At 44.3% G+C, this 17413-nt stretch overlaps 1 protein-coding gene and 1 long non-coding RNA gene across 3 annotated transcripts in view; one reads left to right on the top strand and one right to left on the bottom strand.

Moving 5' to 3' along the window:
• The first annotated feature begins 4401 nt into the window (after positions 1-4401).
• Positions 4402-17413, top strand: part of Itpkb (inositol-trisphosphate 3-kinase B) — a 100620-nt gene continuing 87608 nt past the window's right edge. Inside the window, exons 1-2 of one of the 2 annotated variants that reach the window (XM_046419593.2) lie at positions 4402-4688; positions 6004-8154. In XM_046419593.2, the coding sequence (XP_046275549.1) occupies positions 6211-8154 (1944 nt within the window). In that variant the 5' untranslated portion in view covers positions 4402-4688; positions 6004-6210. The remainder of the gene's footprint in view (positions 4689-6003; positions 8155-17413) is intronic. The other variant, XM_046419579.2, reaches the window with a different exon arrangement.
• Positions 4552-6047, bottom strand: LOC131423293 (uncharacterized). Its single transcript, XR_009224645.1, has 2 exons — positions 5087-6047; positions 4552-4780 (listed from the first exon to the last, which is right to left on the bottom strand). It is a non-coding gene; the product is annotated as an uncharacterized LOC131423293 (long non-coding RNA).

Raw genomic sequence — 17413 nt, 5'->3', positions numbered from 1 at the left:
TACAGGAGATAGTTTCTCTTAGGAGTAGTTTCTTCTAGCTTAATTTCTTTCACTCAGCTTAATTATTTTGAGTTCTGAAACTCAACATCATGTTGTATGTACATCAGTAGTACTTTTCTTTTATACTACAAATTGTTTTTATCCATTCACTTTTTTTTTGTAAAATATTTTTTTCAGTTGTTGATGGACCTTTATATTTTTCATTTATTTATATGTGGTGTTGAGAATGAAACCCAGTGCCTCACACATGATAGGCAAGTGCTCTACCACTGAGGCACAACCCCAGCCTTTATCCATTCACTTCTTGATGGACAGTTTTTGACTATTAATTTTCTCCCAGGCTGTGGTCTGTCTTTTCATTCTTTTTCTCTTTCTTTGGTCTGGAAATTGAACCCAGAACCTCATGCATTCTGGATAAGTACCTATCACTGAGCTATAAACCCACAGACCATTTTCATTCTCTTCAATATTTTTAAAAATATTTTTTAGTTGCCAATGGACCTTTATTTTATTTATTTACTTATATGTGGTACTGAGAATCAAACCCAACCCCAGCCCCTCTTTTTAGTATCTTTTGAGGAGGAAATTTTAAAATTTTCATGTAGTACAATTAATTTTTGTGTTCTAATAAATACTTGTCTAACCCAAGTTTCCAGAGATTTTTCTCTTGTTTTTTTATAAAAGTTTTATGGTTTTACATTTAGATTGAGGAGACATTTTGAGTTAATTTTTATACGTGATACAAAATATGCAAAAGAAAAGTTTTTTCTTTTATTTATTTTTTTCCTTTGTTTTTACATATGAACATCCATTTGTTAAAAGAATGAATTCTTTCTCCACTTGTTAAAAAAATTATTTCTCCATTTTCTGCACTTATGTAAAAAAAATCAATTTTTTCACATGTATGTCTATTTCTGGACTCTATCCCATTGATCTACTTTACACCAATATTACATTGTCTTGATTATTGTAGCTTTACAGTAAGTCTTAACATCAGATAGTATTAGCCCTTCCACTATGTTTTTTTTCAAAGTTGTTTTAACTACTCTAGATCTTTTGCATTTCTCTAAGAAGTTTATAAAATAAAACCAAGCCAGGCAGGTGGCACACACTTGTAATCCCAGAGGCTTGGGAGGCTGAGGTAGGAGGAGCTCAAAGCCAGCCACAGCAATTTAGCAAGGCATTAAGCAGCTCAGTAAGACCCTGTCTCTAAAGTAAATACTTAAGAGGGCTGGAGATGTGGTTAAGTGCCCCTGAGTTCAATACCCGGTACCAAAAAATAAAAGAAAATAAAAACTACTGGGATATTGTGATTATGTTGAACCTATACATAGATTTCAAAGTTTTTATGTTATTGTAAAGGTATTGTTGATTTTAAAATATTTTTTTTAACTCTCCATGGTTGGTACATAGGCATAGAATTAATTTTGGTATATTGATCTTGTGTCCTGAAAACTTGTTGTTATGGGCTGTTGTAGTTCTAATGCCCAGCACCTCAGAATGTGACTGTATTTGGAAACAGCGTTTTACAATGGCAATTAAGATTAAATGAGATGATCAGCGTAGATCCTAATCCAATATGATTGTATCCTAAAAGAAGAGGTTATGAAGTAAAGATGTACAGAAGGAAGGCCATAAGAAGATACAGGGAAAAAATGGTCATTGAAAAGCCAAGGAGAGTATTGGGGATATAGCTCAGTTGGTTGAATGCGTGTCTCAACATGCACACGGCCCTGGGTTCAATCCCCAGCACCACAAAAAAAAAAAAAAAAAAAAAAAATCCAGCGAGAGAGGCCTTAAAATATATGAACCCCAGCAATACCTTAACTCCATATTTTCTGTCTCTGGAACTGTGAGAAAATAAATTTTGTTGTTTAAGTCACCCAGTGTGTGTTACTTTCTTATGGCAGCCCTCGAAAAACAAATCATTTGCTAAACTTACTAATTTTAGTAGTTTTTTTTTTTAAGATTTCATGGGATTTTCTGTATAGACAATTACATCATCTAAACACAATTTTACATCTTCCTTTCCAGTTTGGAATCCTTGTATCTCTTTTTCTTTTCTGATTACACTGGCTAGGACTTCAAGTACAATGTTGAATAAAAGAGGCAAGAGCAGATGTTCTAACCTTGTTCCTGATCTTAGAGAGTGTTTAATCCTTCATTTTTAAGTATGATGTTGACTGTAGGTTTTTCTAGATGCTTTTTACAAGTTAAGTACGTAATCTCAATTTCATAGCTTTGATATATAAAATTCCATTCCAAAAGTAGGCACATGGAAAACCTAAAACATTAGTGAAAACTTTCCTACAGTTGTAGATAACTAGTATAGGGAAAAGTTGTGACAAGCAAGGATTCTGGACCCAGGCTGCACAGGCTCAAGTCCTGGTTTTGCCACTTACCAAAGCTGCAGGATGTGGGAGACAAATGGCTCACCTCTTTGTACTTTTATTTATTCCTCTGTAAAATGAGGTTTGTAGTAATACCTACCTGATAATTGTTAAGGGAATAAAAATGTGCAAATATTGATAGTGTGCCTAGAACAGTGTCTGGCAAATAATAAGCAGTATATAAAAATGTTTGTGTTCATTTAAAATCATGGAAGACAACTTGCATCCTGTTGCAGGATGCAAGCCCACCCTGCTGGCTTCCAAACATGGGTTTTGCTCCATCTTTCTCCCATCCCTTGCTGCTCTTGGTGGCACAATTAGAATTTCAGACTGGTAGAATTACCATCAAGTCCTACCTCCATACAAGGCAGAAATTCCTTGTCACACCTGACAGCTGCTGGCTGTTCTGACCAAGAATTCTTCATTCAGGAAGCCTGAGTTTTTCAAGTAGATAAGCCTGAAGATGTCTGACTGTGAGGTGACAATGATTGGGAAATTTAACTGTCCAAGGGTTGGGAAGCAAAGTTTCTGTGCCTCTTGTATATGTCGCTAGGTCCTTCGGTTGCTTCTACCATGACACCTGACATAGGTATTAAGTTAGCCTCTCGTAGGATGACAGTCCCTCAGACTGAACTCCAATAAGTGGGTATCCTGGAATCTGAAAACTCCTTTTTGTTATCATTAGAGAGCAAAATTAGGAAAAAATGATAGGGCAGGCTTCTCTTAGGAACTTCCCAGATCTTAAGTTAACACCTAAATAAACTCAGGGCTTTTTCTTTAGCCCCACCGAGGGTGGGAGGGGAATTAGGTTCAATCCTTTCATGGCATGTTTTTAAAAATTAGGAGGGATTCAACAGTCTCTGTTTTCCTAAGAATCCTTGGCTAGAAGATTTCATGGTTTCAGCATTGCCATGAATCTTTTCCTGATTGAGCAGCAGGTTGCTTTGCTCACTTAAACAGCATTGTTACATAAACAAGTAGCAGATCTGTTTGCTTCGAGCAAAGTCAAAATTTCCATCTGAATTTTAGTTAATCAGAATATAAGGACCGATTCAGGCTTTGGATTTTTAAATCTCCTTGCAGCTGTGTTTCCCTGTTTCCACTAAATGCTGTAGTTTAAGATTTAAGGAATTATGCAAAACACACTTGCAGTGCCAGGGCCTAATCAGGGTTGGATACCCTTCCCAGTAATGTTGGCTGGCAGTTCCTTCCCCTCCGGCTGATGGTGGGGGAGAGATCTCTTGAAAATAATTCAGTCCTATAACAGACTGTTCAAGGGGTTTTCAGCCATTGCTTAGGTCTGCTTAATTCCAGGACTATGCTTTTTCTTAAAATAACCTTGAGAATTAAAGTGCAAAAGTATGCAAATATCCCATTTACTGTGTGCATCTATAGATAAAAGTGCAACAAAAAGGCGAGTTTACACCTCTAACAATTGCACTGCAAAGCCTGTACAGTTCACAGCCCAACCAATCTTCCAAAATACTACTGTGGTGCACTTAAAATCTGCAACTTTGCAAGGAGGTGCCCACAAAGTACCTTCTTTACATTTGCATATTTTGTGTACAAGAACACAAACCGTTTTGACAAGCTTTTAGTCCATTTTAAATGCCAAAAAGTCCTCAGGAGCTGCTTTGTTTAGATCACACACTCAATACTTTATTAAAAAACATTTTTTTCAAAAGTAGTTTCATAAAGCTAGCCATCAGCAAGCCTTGAGAGAGGGGTGGAAAATGAATCGTATATCTTTAACCAGCAGAAGTCAAAAGGCTTTTTTTTTTTTTTTTTGGTTAGCTAACAATGGAAACTTTTTTTTTTTTAAGTGTTTCCCTCCCTCGGTCTTGCCAAGCAATAGAAAAAAAAAAAAAAAAAAAAGAAAAGAAAAACTTGTTCCGCTGAGTTCAACCCCAGACGGGCTCACAACTTCCTTCCTGCTTTCCTCCCCCTAGCCCCCGCCTTCTGCCTCCTCCCCCCACCCCCGCCACCAACTTTTTTTTTTTTTTTTTTAATCTTACATTGAACAAACACTGAAGTAGCGCGGAGCAGACACTGACAGGGGTAGTATCTCCACCGCGGAGAAGGGCGTGCAGGGCCGGCCTGGCGTCGCCACCGCCGGGATAGCCTGGCCCTTGCGCGGCGGACCTCCCCCAACCCCTCGCTCTTTCGCACTTTTTTTTTTTTTGTCTTCCATAGATTGTTGAGGAAATCATTTCTGAGCATTTCTGCCTTAAATGCATCTCGACCCTACTTGGGTCGGCGTGTAGTCCACACAGGACCCGAGAATCTGAGAAACTGCAGGTAAGCTTGGCGGCTCTTCAATGGCTCTGGCCTCTGAGCCCTCTCTCCCCTCACTACGCTCTGGAGCGGATCTGCCATTCCGGGTTCTGAAACTGCGAAAAGGGGTGCGTTAGGGAGACGGTGACGAGGTTTTGATTTTTGGAGGGAGGCGTTGGAGTGGGACCTGGGGCCGGAGAAGGAGAGACGAATTTTCGGCGTTTGTTCAGCCCGCCTTCCGGGCTATTCTCTCCGCGCCACCTCCCCCAGGCGTGCTGCAGAGCACCGGGGCTTGGGCCGCCGGGAGGCTCGGCTGGCGGCGGGCGAGGCTGCCCGGGATGAGGAGAGGCCCGGCCCTCCGCTGCACTGCTCCCGGGGCTTAGATCGCCGCCCTTAGATTGCCTTCCTCCGGGTTTGCGCACCTAGTCACCCGTCTGCAGCCACTCAAAGCCCGGAGTTCCTTGGAGGGGCGCGGGTCCTGAAGCCCGCAGGCACAGCGCGTCCTCGGTAACGGGGCGCGCGGAGGGTTGAGTAGCTGTGCGCGCGCGTACACACACACACACACACACACACACACACACCACCGCGGGGGGCGGCAACCAGAGGGGCGGTGAGTATTGGTTCCGGTACAATATACTGCAGAGTCCCTGTCCCGGGCGTGCGCAGGCGCGCCCCACACTCAAAAAACACTTGTTTGGGGACAGGCGACAAGGCCAGTGCTGAAAATGCTTGGGCTGCAGCCGGGCAGCTCTCTCAGGCCTTAGTAGGCCGAGAGACACAGCCCCAAGTCCAGGGTCAGGGTCAGGAAGGTACGCAGGCGCCCTCCAGATCCGGGCGCTGGCAGCTATTTGGGGAAGGCAGGTCTTGCTCAGGTTCCCCCTGACTCGGTCTCTGATGTCCCGAGAGGGTGGAGCAGGGCTGCGCCGTTACCCTCGATAGCCAGTGGTTGCTCAGGCCGAGTGTGACGGGTCAGCGGCGCTCCGCGCACAGCACCCTTGGGGACCAAGTAGTTGCACATCCTCCCTCGCCCATCCTCACGGCTTCAAGACTAATCTTAGAATTTGGAATTTGAAAGGACTTCAAAGCCGGTCCAAACCCGAGAGTAGGGGGGCGGGTTAAGCACACCGGGGAAACGCGTACCCAGAACCGCGCTGACTCTGAGGGAGCCGGGCATGGGTTCCCCCGGAGCCTCGTAGTCCCTATAGGTGAGACGTCCTATGGCACCCGGTCCCGAACAGATTGGGGTCCTAGGGCTCCCTCTGGGCTTTGCCGGCGGGCTCTCCCCACTCTCTCCTTCGCGCCCTCTGGGGTCCTGACTTTTCTCCTTGTGTCTCCACAGAAGCGCGGTTGTTTATGGAGCTTTGGGCGGGGGCCGAGCCCGCAGTTGTGCCCCCAGCCCGCCGCCGAGGCCATGCAGCCCCATCGGCTAGAGGAGCTGCTGCCGCCGGGCCTCCGGGGCTGATCCAGGAGCCGCGGGAGGAGGAGGCGCCAGCGGCGGAGCTGGAACCCGAGTCGCGGAGGCAGGCAGCGCGGCGGACCCAGTACTATGGCTGTGTACTGCTATGCACTCAATAGCCTGGTGATCATGAATAGTGCCGACGAGGTGAAGAGCGGCGGCGGCCCGGGGCCCAGCGGCAGCGAGACGCCCCTGCCCCCTGGGAGGGCCGTGCTTAGCCCGGGCAGCGTTTTCAGCCCCGGGAGAGGGGCTTCTTTCCTCTTCCCCCCCGCCGAGTCGCTGTCGCCAGAGGAGCCCCGGAGTCCCGGGAGCTGGCGGAGCGGCCGGCGCAGGCTGAATAGTAGCAGCGGCAGCGGCGGTGGCAGCAGTAGTAGCAGCAGCAGCAGTAGCGTGGGCAGCCCTAGTTGGGCGGGCCGCCTGCGAGGTGATGGGCAGCAGGTGGTGGCCGCCGGTACCCTTTCTCCGCCGGGACCGGAGGAGGCCCAAAGGAAGCTGCGAATTCTGCAACGCGAATTGCAGAACGTGCAGGTGAACCAGAAAGTGGGCATTTTCGAGGCGCACATTCAGGCGCAGAGCTGTGCCATTCAGGCGCCCCGAAGCCCACGTTTGAGCAGGGCTCGCTCGCCCTCCCCGAGCCCTTTCCGCAGCAGCAGCCAGCCCCCTGGAAGGGTCTTGGCTCAATGCGTCCCAAGTGAGGAACGAAGGACAAAATCTTGGGGGGAGCAATATTCAGAGGCTTCAGATGCCCACTCTGTGAGAAGAGGAGGGCTCAGTCTGTGCCCCTCAAAGGACAAGGAGGGAGTGGCACCTCTTCCTGGCCAGGCCACCACGACAGGATCTGGGGCTCAGAGTGCAAAGGATTCCGTGAGGATGGAGAAAGGGACCCCTGCTAGTACCCCTTGTGACTCATTTTTAGCTATGGAAACTAACAAGAGGGTCGCTTCTTCGGGAACTCAGAGCTGCCAAACTCCCCCAGAGGAGCTGGTGGGAACGAGTTTAATGATGAACACAGCAGTGACTGCGACAGCCACATCCACTGGACCACACCGTCCACAGGATCCTGCTCTGGTTGATCCAGTCTGCAAGCTTGGAAGCCTGCACCCCTGGGAGGCCCTGGTTGAGAGGCAGGGGCAGTTCCTGGGCAGTGAGACAAGCCCAACCCCAGAGCAGAGCGGGTCCCAAGGTGGAGAGCCACCTGGGAAGTTGGGGAAGGGAAATCTGCCCTGTGGCCTGCCAGGCTCCAGAGAGCCAGAAGTCGGTGAAAGGCCAGAGGATGCGACTGTGAATGCTCAAAGCTCAGAGCCATCTGAAGCCCTGAGCTCATCCAGGCCTTCTGGAGACCTGGGCTCTCTAGGTCCTGCAGAGACCCAAAGTGAGGTCTCAGTGATCCATGAATGCCCGCAGCTCTCTGGCAGAGTGGGGGAAGGGTCTTCAACACTGGGCTTGCTTGGTGTCAGCTGCACAGTGCAGCCAGGGACTGGAGAAGTGGAGGCGGGAATTTCTTCTGGCAGAATGCTGGAGCCTTTGCCCTGTTGGGAAATGGCAAAAGATCTGAAAGAACAGCAGTGCCTTCCTGGGGACAGAGTGGATGTGCAGCCTGGGAGCTCCAGGGCTTGGCTGGGCCCCATGGAGAAAGCTGGTCTGGCTTGGACGTGTGGAACAGGGGTACAATCGGAGGGGACTTGGGAAAGTCAGCTGCAGGACAGAGATGCTCACCCCAACAGGGAGTGGCTGCCCCAGAATCAAGAGGACAAACCTTCTCTGGGAGAGACCTGCAGTGCCAGCAACATACCAGCTATACCTGCAGTCATCATTACGGATGTGGGTGCCCAGGAAGACAGGGGCTTGGAGGAGGTGCAGGGAAGCCCTCGGGGCAACCTGCCTCTGAGGAAACTGTCCTCTTCCTCTGCCTCCTCCACGGGCTTCTCTTCTTCCTATGAAGACTCAGAAGAGGACATTTCCAGTGACCCTGAGCGCACCTTGGACCCTAACGCGGCATTCCTGCATACCCTGGACCAGCAGAAGCCCAAAGTGGTAAGTCTTGCCTTGAGATTTTTCTAGAACTCTTGCTACTTTCAGCAGACCTTTGAATCCTTATGTGTCCCCAGTTTTATTACTTTTTAATGAGTAATGACTCTGACCAAGGTCCTGTGTCAGTCACAACTAATATTTCTCTTCAAGTGTCTCTGCTGGGGAATATATAGGCAAGGATTTTATAGATTGGACTGTGAATCTGAGTCACTCCCACTATTATTTCCATGGACATCTTAAAAAACAAGTTTTTGAGGTACTTCCCATAGATCATCACTCCTCTTGGGAACATAATATTCATGTCATCCAAAACTTCCTGATTAATCCCCAAAGATAGTGAACAGAGCTGCTGAGTGTAGCTTTTGTCTGAATAAGCAAAACATTTTATTCTGTGATTCATTCAGATTGTTAAGGATGCCATCAAATTAACTCAGTACCCACCACTAGGCCAGGAAAAGGAGTGATGTGATTCTATGACAGGGCTCTGAAACCTGTAGATGTGGTTGTGGCCCATTTATGTATGAGCAACCTGTGAGCCTTAGTTAGGATAGGACATTGCAATATTAGTGTGGTCAGTGTACTAAGGTGTAATTTGATGTATGAATTAAAATGAAAACCATGCTCTGGGCCAAGCAGTCAGTTTCTTTAAAAAGTTTTTTTGTTTAGTTGTTTTAAGATTTTTTTTTAGTTGTCATTTTAATATTTTTAGTGGTTATGCGGTACTGGGGATTGAACCCAATGCTAGGCAAGCGCTCTACCACTGAGCCACACCTCCAGCCCCCAGACAGTTTCTTTTGTAACAATTTTATATTAGGTTGAGTTGCTTGAGATAGGCACCTGGGTGGTATCTCCAAAGGCAGGTGGGCTGGAACAGGTTCATTTCAGGTACATTTTCGTGTGCATCTCTTTGGAGTCTCATACAGACATCTTGTTCTGGCAATGGCAGTAGACAAGAGTTTATTTCTATTACATGGTTAATCTCAGCTGAAGGCTGTTTTCACTTTCCAGAGGATCAGAATATCTTTCAGAAGACATACGCATTGAAGCTAGCACTTCTGAAAAGGTCTGGCCTTTCTCTTAGCTTTTCCAGAGAGCATGGGGAATTTCCTAGCTCAGGGTGTGAGGGGTTATAGTGCTACCTTGGGTGAAAGGCTGAATGATAGGCAGCCTTCTGATTTCATCTTGAATGCCAAATGCTATTCATTGTACCTCAATAACTTTATTCACCATAACTGGGTGCTTTATATTTCTACTCAGCAGCCTTTACTATGATTTTGGACTCCAAAACATGTTTTTCTCTTACTCCCACCTCAGAAATCACAGTATGAATTTTTGAAGACCAGGAATTTCTTTTCCTGAAACTCTGCCTTCTGCTGATGATCCAGAGGCAAATATATATGCAAACTCTGATCCAATCAACCTGGAATTTTGTGACCAGGACAGGTTCCCAGGCATTGTGCACCTGTTGTCAGGTGTGGGCACGTCACTTTTCGGGGAGGGGGGGACCCACCTGGAGGGAATGGTGGTAAACTGCAGGTAGAAAATGCTTCTCTTTGAAGGTGTGACCCAGATTTCTCTGCCCTCTTGCCCAGCAATCAGGGGCCTAGGGAATAACAGGTGGTCCTCTATCCACTCCTCTCATTTGCTTTTGAAACCCTGAAGCACTGCTGGCACACCCAAAATTGCTTTAACTTGTTCTCCAAGTTTCCATTTGCCCTTTCTAGTGGTGGATTAGCAGCTCTTGTTGGCTGGTTATTGAAACAGTTTATGTGTCCTGATGTGTGAAAAGAGGTCTTGTCTGGAAATAAGTTAAAGAGGAGACAAATAATGACAGGTGATAATTTTTTTCCCCTTTGCCAGAGGGATGCCAACTGAGAAACCAGAGGGATAAGTGGTGTTTTTCAAGTTAGCTAACAGGTCCAGAGGGAAATGAGGGCGACCTGTTGTCCAAACTACCTCCCACTTTTAAACAGGTTTTCAGACATCCATGGAGTAGAACCAGGGAAAAATTCCCTACCATCTCTGCTCTCTGTATCATTTGAAGCTAATGGGGGCTGGGCAGGGGAGGAGGGAGAGGGGAGAATGTGTGTGCGTTGGGGCAAGGATGGATAACAAAGTGGAAATTATGGGATCCTAGGGGCTTTTGAGCTTTAGTTGAGTTTTGCAGGATCAGCAAAAATTTCTTGTACAGATTGTGACACTGGAACCTTATCTGTGATACCAAAACATCTGCTCATTGGGTCAAAAAGTTAACCTGATTACCTGAGATTGATACTTTGTCTACCGAAGTCCAGACATCTTTATTGACCAGGCCTGTTGGCTGGGCTTGTCAGTGTTTGGTAGATAAAACTGAACCTGCACTGTCTGTACCATAATCTACATGGAGTTCTTTTTTGCACTTGGCTGTCTCTATCGACACTACTGTCTACACGACAGCTGGACACACTCTCACACTGCTCAGGCATGCTCATCCTCACTCTCATGATGCTTGCACCCACTCTAATACATGCTCACATGTGTTTGCACTCACACGTACCCACACTCATATTCACATTCATTCTTGTGCACACTTTACATGCAGGTTCAGTGTCCCAGTCACATACCCAATTCCTGGCCCTCAGACCTATATTAGACCCTGAGAATTATTCATTTATACTGCTCTACCTTCCTACAAAGTTACCCCTCTCCTGCGTACATCCTGTAGCACATTTTTCTTCCTGTTGAAGAATGATCCTGTGCAAGGTGATGTGCAGGCTGGGTGTGACAGCTTCTAAAGGATCAGACTCTTGAAGTTTGCTCAGAAGTCATATCACACACCTGATCTGCAGTGGCTTAAATTCAGGCACACTCGCACTGTTTTGAGCAGAACTTGATTCCACTGAGCAGGGATGGTTTCTCTCCTTTAGAACAACTAAGCCTAATCATCAGTTCTTTATTTTCCTTTATCACTCCATGTAAGAGTATCTGGGCCATTAAGACACCAGATGGAAAGTACTACATTAATATATGGACATTAATATAAAAATAGGTTTTATTGATTTGTTCCAAAAGTCTTTTTCCAGGTGTAAAAACAGCAACAACAACAAAACCTGGGGGTCAGTATTAGGAAGTATACTACTGCCAACCTCCTGACTTCTTGACATTTAACACTTTTAAGGGCCATTGGGATTTTTTTGGGGGGGGGCTAGTTTTGCTGTTTTTTTTTTTTTAAATACTGAAAAATTAACTCTTACACATAGCAAAAATATTCAAGCAGTTTAAAATGGCTGTGGTTTTGAAAAGTATATACAAATTTTATTTTTAGGTAAACCAAACTAAACTTTAAGGGGCACTTAAAAGGATGCATCTGGTAGTGAGTATTTTTAAGTGGAAACTTCTTTTATGGATGAGAACGTTGAAGGCCCAGATTTGTGGGGTTATGAGTTCAGGCTGCACAAGACTGTTTTCTGAAGGTGGGGTAGCCCTCTCTCTGGAAAGGATTCTTCTGGCAAATCCTCAGCAGCTTCTAGATCTGGGAGGACTCAAGTCATTTATGTGAGTTTCCAGGTGTTACTGGTTAGGGATGAGGAAACCAAGACCTGGGAGGCAGCAGCACCCCAGGACACTCATGGGCTCTGCCTCTCTGGCTCAGTTTTCTCCTTTTGCAGGAGTAAGATCTCCTGGGGTCCATTTGTTATATCTCTCTATTTAATTGCAGACATGCTATTTGAAACCCAGTGTACATGAAGTATGCCTCAGGGCGATAAGAGGTGTGACAAGATTCGTCTGGCCCTTGGCACCAAGGCAGAAACTGAGCACCTTTAATTTTGTGCTTTTATTTGAGATCAATTTATTGATCTACCTGTCTTCTATTTCTTTACTGGAAGAATGGTTCTTTGTAATTTCACATTTAAAAAGCATCATCAAAAGAAATCAGCATAATATCTAAGGCTTTCATTAGTAATCCGACAGCTCTTAGAGACTGCTGGTAGGATGCCCAAACCATTAAACTAAAATGTATACTCTGTTTACCAAAAACAAAAACAACAACAACAACAAAAAAAAGCGGAGGGAGGGGATCTTTGATTCCCTCCAATGTTTAAGTTTGGAAACTGAGGCTTTGCTAACAGAGTCAAAACATCACTTCAAAGACCGCATCTCATCAAAGATGAACGTATTTAGACAGCTTAAAATCCTTTCAAATAAAAAGAGGAGTTGATTCTCAGCATTTTCAGGCAAATGCTTAGATTTTTGCAAAAATATGGCTCAAGACTTATCTAGGCTTTAGGTTTTATAAGAAAACAGTAAATCATTTGGCTGCTGCTTTTAGAGAAATAGATTCCAGTTTGTAAATGCTAGTTTGAACTAATTTTGTCAGGCTTCAAGTTATTTACCTAAAGTTAGATTTTTAAAGTATTTAATGGAAGGGATTTTATATCTTGGTAGAAAAAAAACAATAACGCTGTAGACTTCAGATATTTAGCAGGTGATTTCAGAAGTAACTAAGGAGCTCTTCTAAATTATGTTGGGGTACACTATTGGTGTGGCTAGGTCTGTAGATTTTGATAGGAGAGGAGACCTTGGCATGGGAGGTTTTGTACATTGTGCTGTCAATCCCACGAGAAGTGTGCCTATCAGTGATTTTTTTTTTCCTCACTAGGTAAAATTGACATTGGGAATGACATTTTTTTGTGAGTCATTGTTCATTGCCTTAAAAAAATCACACCAAGCCCAATTATGACCTCTTTGGTCATATGCAAAGTCCTTTAGAGTGCCAGCTGCCTGTTTAAGATTTTACATGACCGACCAATTCTTCTGAGTGTCCTGTGAAGGTATACTGTGACGGTATACTTACTGAACCAAGTAATGACGGTGCTACAGATGGTTTCCATATACAGAGCAGAAACACCCAGCATTTCCATCAGAACCATGGGGCCAGACTATGGAAGGCCACATTGGAGAGCTGGAAGAATCTGCCAACCTGGTCTCCTGACTCTCGTCAAACTTAACTTGCTGTAATACTGTCACCAACCCCAAATCTCACCACGATCCTTTTAGACTCCTTGTTATCTGCTCACTAGTCCCCCTTCCTTTACCACATCTTCCTAATGGAGATAGCAGCCCTGATCCACTTTTCTAGGAGAAAACTCTTAGTTTAAAGAGTTCAAGTCTCTGGCTGAAAGACATTAGAATATATATGATCTCAATAGGGATTAGACCTTTGTGCTTGTTATGAAAAAACAACTTTTCTAGAGTTTCCATAGTGAACATTATCTAGATCTGGCTCTGGGAGAATCTTTAGAGCTCATTTTCTCCAACATTCACATTTTTTTAAAAAAAATACTTATTTTTTAGTTGTAGTTGGACACAATACCTTTATTTTATTTATTTTTAAATGGTACTGAGGATCAAACCCATGGCCTCACATGTGCTAGGCGAGCACTGTACCTCTGAGCCACAACCCCAACCCCAACATTCACATTTTAGAGATAAAGAAAGCAAAGCCAGAAAGATTCAGTAGAGTCACAGGACCCGTGTTTCCATTCTTTTCACTCAAGAAACTTCTTTAGTAGACAAGTTCTTTACTCACCTTGGAAGATCCACATTGGCTTTGAATACAGTGTGTGCTCTTGAAACATTTGTTAGAGGAATGAGTGAATGAATGAATGAATGAATGAAAGTGTCTCACATTACCTACCTACTAACCACCTAAAAGATGAAAAAAGAGAAGAAAAAAAAAAAAAGTCCAGTCAAGGCAAATTCATTGCTAATTCCTATGACCTTGCTGCTTTAGTAAGTACGCTGGATTTGGGTTTAGGAGACCCAGATTGAAAACCTAGTCTACACCTACACTTTTTCAGAAGCCCTCTGAAAAAGTGGCATGAGTCGGCATGACCTCATGGGGTGGCAAGAGTTCAGTGACATAATGTTTATGAAAGTGCCTAGCATAGCATCTGGCACTAGTAGAGGCTCAATACATGTTAGTGTACATGGAGTTGGGAGACATTGTGAGTACCAGTGAGGCAATGTCTGTCTGGAAAACTCATTGGGCCCCTTGGAAGAAATCCTGTAGTAACCCTAGGATTTTGTTTTTAGTTCCACTTTCATCCCAATACAATCCTGGAAAATTATTCTGCCCAGCCAGAAAGGCTGGGGTGAACTTCATTTCTCAAAGACTTATATTCACAAGCTGTTGTGGGACCATAGTTGTTTTCCTGAAATGCAATTTCATTGATTGTTTAGAATAAGGCTGGTCTTACCTTAAAGTTTCTGTTTACTAGTGTCTTTTCCTTTTGATTACTTTAAGGTTTGGACTCAAAGATGGGGGTGAAGGACTTGGTCAGCAGAAGTGCCCACTGCTGTATATAAGTCTCAAGGTCAAGGTCAAGCATGCTACTTTATTGCAGAGTGTTTGTGCAGGGCAGACCACTCTGATATTTCTTACTTAAAGACAAGGGCCTTCCAGGCTATGGGCGAGGACAATTGACTTAGGATAATCATTTCACTGGAAAGCCAACACTTCAGCTTGTGACTTACTTGTCTGGTGTGTTTCTCGATAATTCCATTATACTATTTTCTGTTTACTGTTAAAAATCTGATTTTCTCCTTTTATTGAGCTTTACTTGGGCATTTTATTGACTTGCTATCATGTCATGGAAACCAATTCAACAAAAGGTATCTCTTTGGGCTACTAACCAATATTGCATTTAAAAAATTTCCTGCAATTATTTCTCTTGTTTTTGACCAGCCATTAGATTTTATAAGTAACAAGTGCTGGAGTGTTGCTCAGTGGTAGAGTCTTGCCTAACAGGCATGAGGCTCTGGGCTCAGCATGGCCAAAAGAAAAAAAAAAAGTGTTATAAGTAACCCCAAAATAGGAGCTATAGATGATAAGGAAACAGAATGAACCTCTGCAAGTCATACTTGTGTATGATTCTTTCAGAATAGCGGAGGATATGTTTTTATTTCCCTATCTCTGAAAAGTAGAAAAATGACTCAGTCAACTTGGAGTGGAGATGGTTAATTTTCAGCTAAAGAGGATCCTTCCTCGTGAAGCTCAGTTATCCTGTTAATCTAGCATTTTACTTTTGTGGTAAGATTCTGGGTGGAAAGGGAAAATGAAATGATAGAGGATCACAAACAAAGGCATTGAGATTATTTCCTTTGACCTGGTGACCAAGATTAACCCAGATAGAATGATATGTGTTCATGAGGCACAGGGTAAATGCCAGACCTTGGCCAAGACCTTCCCCGAAAGGGTGGTCCATTTGCTACTTTTTCAAGTTGTTCTCAGTGAGTGCATCCCACGAGGGCAGGAATGAGGTGTTTTGCCCTTGGCTTTGGAGAATGGGCAAAATTTTCTTTCATTACCTCTCCGCATTTGGACCCCTCCCACTCCCATCCTTTTAATCAGAATGAATAAACCAATTGTACTGTTTTCCAAGAAGAAGCTGTAATAAATTTTATATTACCAGCACTTAATAGTTTCATACACTGCAGGGAGTGTTCTGCCTACTGTGGGAGGGAGGAATTTGGTTCCCTGGTGACTGGCCATGCACCCAGCTCTGATCTGCAATCTCTCTTGGTATGCTGTGAGCTGGTGGGACCTGGGCAATTACAAGGGAGGTCACTGCACCCCCAGGCAGTTCCCAGCAAGTGTTTTTCCAATTTCACTGACATTCTTTCCAGGCTCAGCTCAATTTGTTTTTCTCTTCTCTATGGCAATTGGTGACTGGGTGGTAAAATGTATAATTTGGCAGAATCTCCTCATGAGTGCTGCTTCTGCAGTTGTATAGAGCTGGTGTTTGTCTGATCTCCTGCTTAGGCATGGATGTATACTATTTTCTGTTTACAAGTTGGCTATCTAAATACTAGATTAAAAAAAAAGAAAGAAAGAAAACAGGCCTTGTAAATGTGTGGGGAAAGGATGCCAGCTGGTATGCAGAGGAACTTGGGAGTATCACTTCTGTAATCCTTATCTAACCTGAATGTATTAGCAGGAAACTGAAAAAGCCTGTGTATGACAATGAGATAAACAGTTTAATCTCTTAACAATGTCAAGTGGAAAATCCAACCGCCTGCCAGTAGCTTAAGAAATGGCTAGGAGATTTTGTTAGGGACGAATAAGAAATTCTTACAGATTCAAAATGTGCTAGGGTTGGGGACATTTTGAATGTGTTGCAATTGATTTTTCAATCTGTATGAGGCTAGTGAAGCCTTTTCTTCTTTCTCTCATTTTCTTAACCTCCCTCATTCATCATCATAGTCATCACACCATTAAGCACTTACTAGAACAGAGCATCTTGCTAATTCCAAGTAATTTGGGAGACTCGGGGCCTTCCTCTAAGAACTTTTCTGGATGTACCCTAGGTGTGCAGTGTGCTGGAAGGACTAGTGACTCACATTCAGCGCTTGGCCTCTTTGGACTTTGGTATCCTCATCTGTAAAATGGGTATATTTTTGGACTTTATCTTCTTACCTCATGTGGTCTTTAAGAGTCTGGAATGAATTAGTGTGTAGAGAGACATTTTGGAAAAGTGTATTTTTGCCTTCTTAGTTTTAATTATGAATATTATGATATTGCTTTTAAATTTTCCTGAAAAGAGGATGGACCAGGGCAAGCACCACACTAGCATGAGGTAGTCTTGCCTTTGTGTGCTTAAAAGGAAATTGCAAAGGACTATATCCCAAACAACCTTTCTGCCCACAGAGAGCCAGTTTTGAAGGGTACATGGGGTGGAGGGTAGGGGAACAGGGAAGAACAGACATTCTAGATAATACCCTGGTTCCTCTTCAGCCGAGATATTGTCTCCTCTTGCCTAAGTGACCATTCCAGCCATTGCGGACCTTGCATGCAGCCCCCTCTAGCTGTGGTTTGCTCACTGTCACTGGGGAGGGACACAGGGTAAGGCTGCCACAAAGCGGGTGGGAGCCACAAAGTGCAGGTCCAATCTTCCTACAACAGGGCTGTCAGCTCCTGAATAATTGAGGGGAGAGTGCACAGAGTGCCCTGTGAGTTTGTGGATACTTCATGGAGCACTGATTTTTCTAGTACCTTGTAGTGGTTTGCTCATCTGTGTCCTGGAATGTGAAAGAGGAATTCAGCAAAGTCTTAAGTATTTTAAAGCAAATACTACATTCAGCAACTCTATGCTGGGTGCCTTTTATGTATGACCCTGGACTAGATCTAGAAACTTTGGTCTCTTTTTCTCATGGAGCCTGGGAGCTGCCCATGTTGAGAAGTGCACATTGCATATTGCACCCTAGCAGCTGCCTAAACAGT

The sequence above is a fragment of the Marmota monax genome, unplaced genomic scaffold (genome assembly GCF_021218885.2).
Source record: "Marmota monax isolate L192 unplaced genomic scaffold, Marmota_monax_Labrador192_F-V1.1 WCK01_AAM20220418_F8-fsc00153, whole genome shotgun sequence".
NCBI lineage: Eukaryota > Metazoa > Chordata > Mammalia > Rodentia > Sciuridae > Marmota > Marmota monax.
The sequence above is the reverse complement of the archived record's forward strand: the minus strand, read 5'-3'. Positions and strand labels throughout refer to the sequence as shown.